At 36.6% G+C, this 11,458-nt stretch overlaps 1 protein-coding gene across 2 annotated transcripts in view; it reads left to right on the top strand.

The window, feature by feature from the left end:
- The first annotated feature begins 622 nt into the window (after window positions 1-622).
- REPS1 (RALBP1 associated Eps domain containing 1) overlaps window positions 623-11,458 on the top strand; it is a 52,228-nt gene continuing 41,392 nt past the window's right edge. The window contains exons 1-2 of one of the 2 annotated variants that reach the window (XM_009281463.1): window positions 623-752; window positions 5,161-5,357. In XM_009281463.1, the coding sequence (XP_009279738.1) occupies window positions 632-752; window positions 5,161-5,357 (318 nt within the window). In that variant the 5' untranslated portion in view covers window positions 623-631. The remainder of the gene's footprint in view (window positions 753-5,160; window positions 5,358-11,458) is intronic. The other variant, XM_009281462.1, reaches the window with a different exon arrangement.

The raw sequence follows: 11,458 nt of genomic DNA on the forward strand, positions 1-11,458 counted from the left end.
TTTATAAATTCTAACCTCGTCATTGAAATTCTTCAGGGAGAAATTTAGGGGCAGGCTATTTCTCTAACTTGATCAGTAACACACTGCTCAATTTTGAGAATTATTTGAAAATCTTCATTTTGTGTTTCTGGATTACATCTGACAACATAATACTAAAAATGTTGAATGCTATTCCTTTTCTGTTGCAGTTACTAAAGGCAGATAGACAATATAGCTGCTAATGGAATAGCTAATAGTGACATAGGATGTTTATTATGTGCTTTCTTGATGGTTTTTGGGCGGTTTTTTGTTTGTTTTAAAAAGGAACATGACCCCAGTTATGCTCTCTTACTCTATCTCGTATCAACTCTGTAGAACCTCTAAAGCCTAGGTGAAAGAAAAGGTGGATAACTGGGAAAAACTTAAGTTTTAGACTTGGTGCTTTTGCTGGTTGTGAGGAATCGCATACTCTGACTCATGTCACTTAATATTTAGAGATTGCATGTGAAGTTGTTACTGAAATACAGTATATAGGAAGTTGTTAAGAGCATTTAATGCAAGGCATGCTGCTCTTAAATGTATGAAATTGCCTCTGTAGAGCAGTTTGTGTTTTAAGTTTCTTTGTACAAGTAACTGTGTTTTGTTTCAGATTATGGAGCTCTGTGGTGCAACAAGACTCGGCTATTTTGGAAGAAGTCAATTTTACATTGCTTTGAAACTTGTTGCTGTGGCCCAATCTGGTCTCCCTCTAAGAGTGGAAAGCTTAAATACAGGTAAATCACAGGATGGGGGGGAAATTGAGTTGCTAAGCAGAATTATTGTACTTGGCTCACAGATTGTTGTAGAGTAACCTTGTAAATTAGTGTGGTGTGTCTTTCTATACATGTTGCTAACTTAAAAAAATTGTGGAGAGACTATGAGGGAGTGTATTCTTACTATGCAATAAATGTGGTGAAATACCTTGCTCTTATTGAATAAATACTGTGTTCATCATGGGGTAAATGAACAACTACTACTGACTGTTGTGTAGGTACAAGTTCATTCTATAGATTACGAATGTGAGAACTTGTGTGATATATCCTCTGAATAAAGTACTAATAGGACTAATGTGAATTGGAATGAAAAGAATGCAACATTTGCAGGCTTTTGTAGTTGCTGAGTTAATGAAGCCTTGATTGCAACAAGTGAAAGGTCGTCTTTTCTAAAGTCACATTCCTTCGCACTTGGTTTGACAGTTTTCTTCCTTCTTAGCACAAGTATGAAGATTAGTGGTTTGATTTTTCTAGTGAAAAACCTGACCTGTAAAAGATGTTTGAAGTCTGTTACCAGCCAAAACACCTGTTATCCTGCTTTTCAAAGGTCAGCTGTGGTGTTGGTAGTGAAATAGGAACAGGAGAAAGACTCATGCTAAGAAGATGGTTCAGAACAGCAGAAAGAGCTTTGATATGAGGCTCTGCTGTAGCCTTCTGAGTGACATAAGTGGATACATGTCGATGTTGCTCTGTGAGATGAAGAGAGACTTAGGAAGACACAGTAGTGAGTTTTAAGCCACTGTAGCCCTTTGCAGCATAGTACACAACTCACAACTTAGAGGTATCTTTGGAGCACAGCTTTGCATTAAGATGACTTCCCTAGTAGATTTTTATGTCTGTAGAATACATGTTACGATATCATTTATATATGCTAGTAATTACAAGAAAGTTTAGGAGTTTTTTGTGTCTAAAGGATATAGCTTAAACAGAGTAGTTAAGGAGACTATGTTAAAAACAATCTGATCGGACTGAAGTATTTGACAAAGCTATAAAAAAGAAAGGAATCATCGTGTATACTTTTACAGTTACGTTTATTCTAGGCTTGTACAAACGGTATATACTGCTTTCATGGTTTTTTGTAGCTTTTTGGAAAAGTGCATGGTTTCAGTCAACGTTTTGCTAGTATTCAAGTTCCTTTCTGCTGATAAGCCACCCTATGTTTATAAACCGTTTCCCTAGTTTTCCCGATGAGTGTTCCCAAATCTAAAGCTTCAGCAAGTTGTAGTGGAATGCCCTAGAATCAGAAGGGAAAAGGGACCTTCGACTCTTAATATCTGATAGAACTGGGACTTGATATAACAATTGTGGGATTTCTCATCAAATACCCATTGAAGAAGGCAAAGATTAAATCTGTGTATGTAGCTTTTTCCAGGGCTTTTATATGCTTGGTTTTATTTTAATGCAAGATACCTTAACTGGAGGGAGCTTTCCTGCTAAAAAAAAAATCGGAAGAAATTTGAAGGAGGGAATTGAAATGAAGGTACAGAATTAATTCCAAAATATAAAATATATTGCTGTAAAATTAGCGGCCATTGGAACTTTTATAATGGAATACATTTCCTTGTTTCATGACGATACTAGAAATACTTGTAATGGTTTCTAGACTTCTAGGAATAAGTTTCTGTAACTGCTTCCAAACCTACTAAATACAACAAGTACAATTGACAGAACATTTATTTTTACCCTAACTGTTTTTAGCTTTGGTTGTCTGTTGCCTTGGTTGCAGTGGTTCCAGTCCTGTCTATGAAGTTCCTGCTCCTAGGATGATTCAAGTGTTGTTGTAGCAGCTACTAAACAGCTAAAATACAGCAGGCTGAAGACTCATAAAATGATTCTGAGCTTGGGTTACCTTCCTTTGAAAACTGGGGTTCAGCAGCCTGGCCAGCTGGCTTCTGCCCACAGTCCATCTCCAAGAGGTCTTGAAGAGGAACTGTTAGAGCCATCCCAAACTAAACCGTATACTCTTTCTCTCTTCAAAGTAAAACATTTACAATTAGTTAAAAGTTTATATTTTAGGACATCTACTTTTTAGCTCTGCATTCTATGTATGTTTTATTCAATGATTGTCTTAATGTTATGCGCTCTTTTGTCTTGGTATTTTCTCTCCCCTTCTCTTCTTGTTTCTTTTGCTCTTTGGTTCACTGTGTCTCTTAAGTAGACAGGAAGCTTGCTTTATGTGAGTTGCTCAGTGGAGATTACAGTCAAATTTTGAGTACTAAGTCCATCCAACACAAGTGTCATCCAGTTGATTCTTAGTTAAATAAGTGCTTTTTTGGTTACTCAGATGTGCAGTGTAGTAAAAATACTGGCTTTAGTTATTATACTACAAGCCTCTAAATCTGTTGTTCCTTTGCTGTCCCAGAAAATTTTGCTTCCCGGAAGCTAAAAATTGAGAAATTAATAAGCAGTTTCTAAGTATGGAATACAGTTTTTGGTGGAAGAAAATATTAACAAGGATGAGGGCATAAAAAGAACAGAGAACTTTCTGATTTAGTCAATATCAAGATTTAATTCTATTCATAACAGCTATTGCATTTATAATTGAGGGATTTCTGAATGGTAACAAATGTTGTAGTGTTAAAATAAGTTTTTTTTCTGCTGTTACAGGGAAAAGACAGAGAGGAGAGAGGTAAAAATGGCAGATTTCAAATGGCCATGTAGAAACTTAGTACAGCAAAACAAACCTATATTTATCTAGTCTTGTTTTTAAAGAAGGCAATAGAGTATTTTGTGTTCCTTCTGAGCCCTCTATATTATTTTGTGAAATAGTGCTAGATATCTCATGCCAAAGCCTCATGTTGGAGCAACCGATTGCATAGACTTCCCCTGTGTCAGTTGGATGTTCTAGCGTCTGTATTATCCTGTTTTGCAAGCATACAAATTTTCACTTGTATGCAGTGCCTTTTTCACTTTTTGGCTGGCTGTTGTTCACTGTTTAGCTACGTGAATAACCTTCCTAGTGCAACATGGGGTACAATGCTAATGTGAAAATGGGCATCTAGGAATGAGGAAGGCATCAGGAATTGCTTTAACAGTGTTTCCATGTGATGGGTAACCACAAATTTAGCAAAGAGGCTGTGCTGCATGATCCTTCCCTCCGATGAAAGCTGTTTGGCACATGGAGTTGTGCTTAGTGACAGAGGCTTAAATCAAGAATTTATGTTCTTACTGAGGCATTATTCTTTAATACTGGATGGTTACATAAAGGTGTGTATAGTTGTTGAATAATATAGATTCAAATGACACTCTTCAAATACAAATCAGTTTAATGTTTATGTAATAAACATAAAATATAAACAAAAAATGTATTATGTAATAAAATGTATGCAATTTCATCTCATACTTTAATACGGTTGTTAGTACTACCGACTCATTTTCAATACCGAAAGTAATCAATGTAAGCAGTCAACAAGAGAAATTAAATTTGAGCCGTGCTTGTAAATTTGTGTTGTGTTGGAAAAATAATTTGCAAGGGAGGTGTATTGCAAATTCACAGTTTTTTATTCACAGTGGACCAGTAAGAAAGGAGTGGTTGTGAGTAAGAAAAATGGTAGAAATCTTGCAGAGAAAAAATAAAGACTTATGTAGCCTCATTTTTGTATCGGACTACTCTGAACTGTGGTACATAAAGCTAAGGACCTCAGCATTTTGTAGAAACTTTGCTTTATAGGTGTTTGTAACAAAGTGAGGCGATATTGGAATGTTCCCAGTTGTACCCAGTAAAACAGCTAATTTAGCTTCTATTGTAGAAATGTATACACAGATGTGTTTAAGCAATAGTTGCAGTTTTTGCAATAAGACTAGATTATATTATCTGTTGTAAATATAAACATGACATCAGCTCACTAAAAGGTGATGTTGAATATACTGCAGTATTTTAGCATTTGTTTTGCTGATGAACCATTCTGTATGTAGACTCTCTAATTTTATATATGTGCTAGAAATGGTAGATAAATTTTGAAAATCACACTTCAATAATTAAATGTTGGCAAAACTAAGAAAAAATGAGCTAAATCCAGATTATCTGATTGCTACTGCATTTAATGCAGAGTTCTAGTGCGAAATGACCTTTAGAGGTCCCTTCTAACCCAAACTATTCTGTGATTCTGTAAAACTGTTATGGAGCTATGTGAAGTCCTCTTTGTATACCAAAACCAGAACTTGGGTAGCAGAATCGTGAAATATAATGCAGAAGGGGTATTTGCTTTTTTCCAACTGGCATATGTTGGCTTGACTGTAGTGGCAGTCTCAGTGTTTAAGTAATTGAGGCACGTGTGAAATTTTAACTACAAAATAGAAGTGCATTTTTATTTTTAAGCATCATACTTCTGTATAGTAAATGGCCTGCTCTCTTTTTTTTTTTTAACAGTAAAGGACCTCCCTCTTCCCAGATTTGTTGTGTCAAAGAATGAACAAGAATCAAGACACACAGCCTTGTATTCTTCAGATGCTGATAATCCAGCTTCATATTCAGGTGTAATTCCTCCTCCACCTGGCAGGATACAAGTCAAAAAAGGCTCTGTGAGCCATGATGCAGTTCAGCAACGTACATCAACTGATCAACAGGTAAATTAACTTAAAAGATTAAATGGGACTCTTAACCACTACTTTGCTGCATAGATGTCAATTTGATAGGGCTTCTAAGCTTTCAATATAGTTTCTTTTTAAAAAAAAAAACAAAACCCAAAAAACCATACTGGTGTACATTATACTACATTATGCTTCTGAAATACTTGCATGTAGGAGACGCTTTTTTATGAAGTCTTATAATCTGTGTTTAAAATATTGGTGGTAATGGACAACAAATTGAGACAGAAAAGAAAATCAGTGTGCAAGATATGATAGCAAATACCAGGTTGTAATCATTATGATGTTAATACCTCGTTTATTAGATAGTTCACGTTGGCTTCCTGGTCGCTGGAACAGTGGTACTGAATGCCATGGAAGACTGGGTTTCTAGTTCCTCAACACGCTCCGATACCTTTAAATCTGAAATACTTTATTTAGAAAAATTTTTTTAAAGTCTCATAGTTACTTTTCTCTGCCTTACATTTTATTGTTGAACTATTTAATTGTTAAGTAGAGACAATGAGAACCAAAAATAAGACAGAAGTTTTCACATAGCTTTTTATTGTGTTCTAATAATGAGAAAACTGATTTCCCTTTTGCTCACTGGTTCTTTCATCTTCAGCTACAGGATATCTGAATAAATGAAAACTGTAAAGGCTTACAACTCTGTGCCTCCTCAGAATTCCTTGGTTTTTACAGTCTTTACACTCTCTTTCCATGGGGAAATCTCTTCTGATTCTTTTCTGCAAGCAAGAACACTGAGTGCAAATACTAAATTTTGATGGGTGTATGTGTCTGTGCATAACTGTTGAATGACGTGTTTTCTTCCCCATGGTATACTCTTTTCTGGGCTTGTTTTGTAAAGAATCAAGGAACTTGCAAGCATCCCTTAATCTCTCTGGGAATCAAGGAATCACTCGTAAACATTTATTAATCTCTCTGGGAATAACCCAGACTGATCCAATATAAAGAAAAAGCAAATTAGCAGCGGCCATCCATAATCAGTGTTTGGCTGCTGCTTCCTTTCTCCCAAACTGGAGATGGGGACTGTAATGAAAGAAGGGCTTGCAGTAGATCTGAAGATAGCTTGTCGTTGTCTAGTTTTGGTTAGGTGTGTTTGAGAGAGCTCCCAAGTACTTCATGAAGAAATCAACTATTGCAGATCTCCTTGATCTGATGATGGGGTTTTAGTTTGGTTTAAATAGTGTTTTGTATGCTTCCATCATGGTGTTGAGTTTATTTAGTGAACAGCTGTAATTTGATACAGGAATCTGTACTGGTCTAACTTTAAAATAACAAAAAAAAAATCTGGTGTTTGAGGTCTTCAAGTCCTGGATAAAGCAGCCACATAGTCACAAAGTTGTATAAGCATCCAGATTTCATTTCTCCATCTTGGCTGATAGAAGCAGCTTGGTATCTCTTTCACACAAGACCGTATGGGGTCATCGGAATAAAGAAAGTCTGTGTATATAAGTTCTTTGAGAGATCTGGCCCAGAAAAGACTTGGAGCAAATGCAACAGACAGCACAGCATTGAGTCCAGCAGTTTTAAGCTGTATTCATGATCTATAACATCAGGGAATTATTGTCTGATTTTGCACCCTATTGTAAAACTGCATTTTCTGTGTCTGATTCTACACTTCTGACTGTACAATGAATCCATTCAAGCAGCCTTCTTGTCCCAGCCTAATATTTATTGATTCGGACACCACGTTAGAAAAAAGCTGAGAATTTGAATCCCCTTAGGCTGAGAAAGGGGCTTGAGCCCAGGTTTCTTGCTTAACCACATAAATACTCTAATTGGGTTATTTTCCAAAAGATGGATACAGTTTTTAGCCATGTTTTTGTAGAAATTGCTGATCCAGTTGTCTTTACCTGGAGATACCACTCAGATTTACAAAATCTACAAAGAAGTTCAGATTGTGAATCCTCATTGTATGCCACCTCTTTCAGTGATGAGGATGAGAAGAGCTGAAGTCTGAGAAGTAAATTGCAGCATGTCATTTTCCTAGGGATCACTGTTCTTTCTGGAGGAATTTAAGTGTCGAAGTCAAGCTTGGATATTTCACTTTTAGAGCTCATCATGTAGCTGTTAGATACTCCATTAGTGAGTTTGGGTTTTGATTTTTTTTTTCTTAAACTGTTTACTGGCTTTGCTAATATGCCTGGCACTTCAAAATACATTGATTTCATAAAATGCTCTGGCTGAAGTATTATTTGTATGAAATCATAAGATATCTTAATCTTTAAAAACTGGGTTCATTCATGTGCAGCTTTCCATATTGGCAAGGTTTGTCATGCATAGGTTAATATCTTATAATTACAAATAATTTATGTAAAAGAATTTAACTTATTGTCTACTGAAATGTCCTAGCTAAAACTGTTTCTTTATCAATGCATTGTTTTGGCAGTTCCCCCTCAGTGAGCTTCACTCGGAGGCAGGGCATCAGGAAATGGCAATCAGATTGTGTTTCCAAAGAGTAGCTATAAATGAGTTCATCTTTTAAAGTAGGCGTGAACTAAGTTCAGTAACATCCTTTTTCTGTCTCTAGCCATTTTTGTGGTGGCATTTTTAAAGTAGGCGTGAACTAAGTTCAGTAACATCCTTTTTCTGTCTCTAGCCATTTTTGTGGTAGCATTTTTAGTTTATAATGGCCAAGTAAATATAGTAATGGCCAGGAGTTTGTATCTTTTTAATATTGTTAGTGTTAATAGAAGATGACTGAAGTCATGCCCAGCTGTCATGGAAGCTGCAGAACTGATTCTAGGAGTCAAACCAAATAGTGAAATACGCCTTTACTCACTAGACAGCATGTTGACAGCACATCCTAGCGGAGATAAAACATTGGGGGAATTTTTTTTTTTTTCTGCTGGCATAATTTCTCCTTCCTAAATAGTAGAGGCTAAGTAGATTGGAACACTTCTGCTGACAATGTGACATATATACGAGCACTTTTGTTGACATAGGTATGTTAACCATGGTGTATATACATATCTCTCTGCCTTGGTAGTAGCAGCTATGCTGCTAAAAATGTTAATTTAGGCTGATCTTGAGAATCTAGATTCTGTTGAGTTCTTGTGCTTTTTAAAAAGAAATTCTAGTAGAATTAGGAGTTGTCATTGTAGATGGAAGCTTTTTTGGCTTTTTTTTTTTTTAAAGGAATAAGTCAAATGTACTGAAAGCAGTTTCTTAGAAGAAGCGGCAACGCTGCGATTAGGAATTATTTTTGATCTTCTGAAAGTAGCTTACAAGTGACTAAATGTTCTCAATATCAGTCTGTTAGATAATGCCTTTGGATGGTTTGTGTTTTGTTGTTAAAGCCAAAAAGCAAATACTTCTTGCAGTGTTGTTAAGTGTGATCCAGGTGTTGATCAGGTACTGCTTTAGGATACTTTCACCTGGCTTGCCACCTTTTCCAGGAAAGGGGGGTAGCTAGTTTCAACAGATGTTGAGGCTCTAACAGCTGAAAAACGTGTATGTGGCAAATGCTTATAGGCTGAACCTTGCTATATCAGGTGAAAATAAAAGGTACTCATCTACCTATGTGTGCATGAAGCATAGTACTGGCACTCTAGATTATATTGATTTATTGCCATATCAGTGCAGCCTTAGGAGGGGACAGCTCAAATTTGGCACCTGTAGCAGTCAAAATTTGATCATTTCAACTTTTTTTAACTATGTGAGAAGTTGTGTGACTTTCTTTTAAGGTTTTGCCAGTAGTCCATTTCTGTTCGCTTCCGTTTTGTAGACTGAACAGGTAATTCCAGGTAAAATGTATCTGCTATTAAGAAAATTGTTTAGGAGCACAGAGCTGGAAATGACCTGTTGTGTCACTGAGTCTAACCCTCTATTATCGTGAGAAATTGTATTAGATAATGCGTTTTAAAAACATAATCAGGGTTCTCTCTTGAAATCGCAACCTTTTATCCACACTGGTCTTGTTGGGGAAAATTATTCCAGAGTCTTAGTAGGAATATAGTGGAATATTCATGGGAATATGGTGGGAATTCCCACCTAACTTTACTCAGATCAGGTAATACCTGTTCTTTTAACAGCTTTGTCCTTAGTATTTGCTGCAGAACACCACCAGTGCTTAATGGAAAACAGTTGTATTCCCCTTTAGCTTTGTTTTGCTTGACGAAACAATCCATAGTCTCAGTTTCGTCTCATGAAATAGTTACCAGTAATCCTCATAATCCTTCTCTGCCTTTGATTCAATTTGAATTTGTTCTTACTGAAAATATTTTTAGATTTGTATTTCTTGTTCCAAATGAGATCTCACCAGTATGAATACTATTTTGTAGGGTACTTCCCTACTTCTGCTTGATATATCTCACCTCATATACCTTAGCAGCTGTGAATAAAGCAAATCTGTCACGTTTGACATATTGTAGTGGTCTGATAGTTGACCTGTACATCCAGTCTTCTGTTTTCAGCTGATTATGCATTTTGGTATTAATTTCCACTATGCAAGAAATTGTATTTTATGTTTTAAACTTGATGGTTTACTGTTACCTATATGTCCTGAAAGGAATCCATCTGTCTGCCTCCTTACATTTGTTGTCAGAACGCATCAGCATGCTATTTAGTGTGCATAAACAGTTACCTAAAGTATCAAATTAGGTCATTCCCCAAATCAGTCATTCAGAAGCATTATTAGAAACTTCCCTTCAATCCCATAGTTCCCATTCTAATACAGTCCAGCTTTGCTCCTTCTGTAGCCAGTTCTTTTGAACCTTAGGTTCTTGGATTAATCTCCACATTGTTGGAATTATCTTGTGTGGCACTCCACTGAAGTATGCTGAGGTTCAGGTTAAATGTAGTGCAGTTCCTTTGCCCAGAAAATCACAAAAATAATATCAGCCAACTTAAGTAAAATTTCCCATGCTGTGATTGATCCCTTTTCCGTTTGTGTCTCTGTCTTTAATTATTATTTTCTTCAGAACCTAGTCTAAAACCTTTCAAACTGTTGAGGTCAGACTAACAAGTTTGTAATTGGCTGAACCACACCTCCCCTCTCTAAAAATATGTAGTGCTGCATGTGGAGAAGTTCTCATTGAACCTTGGACTATTTTGTTCTTCAGTATGAATGCTAGTTGATTGCAAAAACATGGGTTCTGCAATGCAATTACCATCTCTAGCATAATCTTTCCTCATGATGGATCTGTTCCTTGACTCTTATGCAGGCTGTGTGGTATCAGGACCTGGATCACAACACCCTTAGAGCTACCCTTTGGATACCATGTCTGGCTTCATTGTCTCTGGAATTCTCCTTAGGAGGCTTTCTTCTGGCCTGAGGTGTGAGATCCAGGAAAAGGTTTATAATCTCATTTGACTCATGTATGCTTGCAATGCCCTTTTGAGGTTGAGATCCCTCCAGAGTTGCTTTAGCACAGTATTGTGTTGCCTACGCCAGTTTGTTTGACTTACCTTCCCTAAGGTGGTTCTTTTAGGGCCATATATTATATCACATCACCTTTTTTAATTAACATGCTATTTTAGTAACTACTTACCAGTCCAAAAAAGTCCAAGTTGAGTCCTTCATAGTGTCTTGGTTTTGTAATTCCAGTTTGATGAAAATAATGCTTTTTTACAACTTTTTTTAATGTGAATTTTTTTTAATTAAGGTGGATTACTTAATTTTTGCCTGTTGGCTATAACCGTATTTTTTATTAGTTATTGAGAAGAATATTCTCAGCAGTTTGATTTAACAAGAAAATGTTAAATAGTTATTAACTATTTATGTCAACATGCTTTTATTTAGATCTGTTTTCTGGAATAATGTAAAGAGGAAAAATAAATGTCTTAAGATAGTAAAAACCAGAACGTTGTAATTGCTGTGACTTTTATTGAGGCTTGTTCCTGGCCTATATCAGAAATAGTGCGGCCAGCAGGAGTAGGGAAGTGATCGTGCCCCTGTACTCGGCACTGGTGAGGCCGCACCTCGAATACTGTGTTCAGTTTTGGGCCCCTCACTACAAGAAGGACGTTGAGGTGCTGGAGCGTGTCCAGAGAAGGGCAACGAGGCTGGTGAGGGGTCTGGAGAACAAGGCTTATGAGGAGCGGCGGAGGGAACTGGGCTTGTTTAGCCTGCAGAA

The sequence above is a fragment of the Aptenodytes forsteri genome, unplaced genomic scaffold (assembly GCF_000699145.1).
Source record: "Aptenodytes forsteri isolate BGI_AS27 unplaced genomic scaffold, ASM69914v1 Scaffold82, whole genome shotgun sequence".
NCBI classification, from domain to species: Eukaryota; Metazoa; Chordata; class Aves; order Sphenisciformes; family Spheniscidae; genus Aptenodytes; species Aptenodytes forsteri.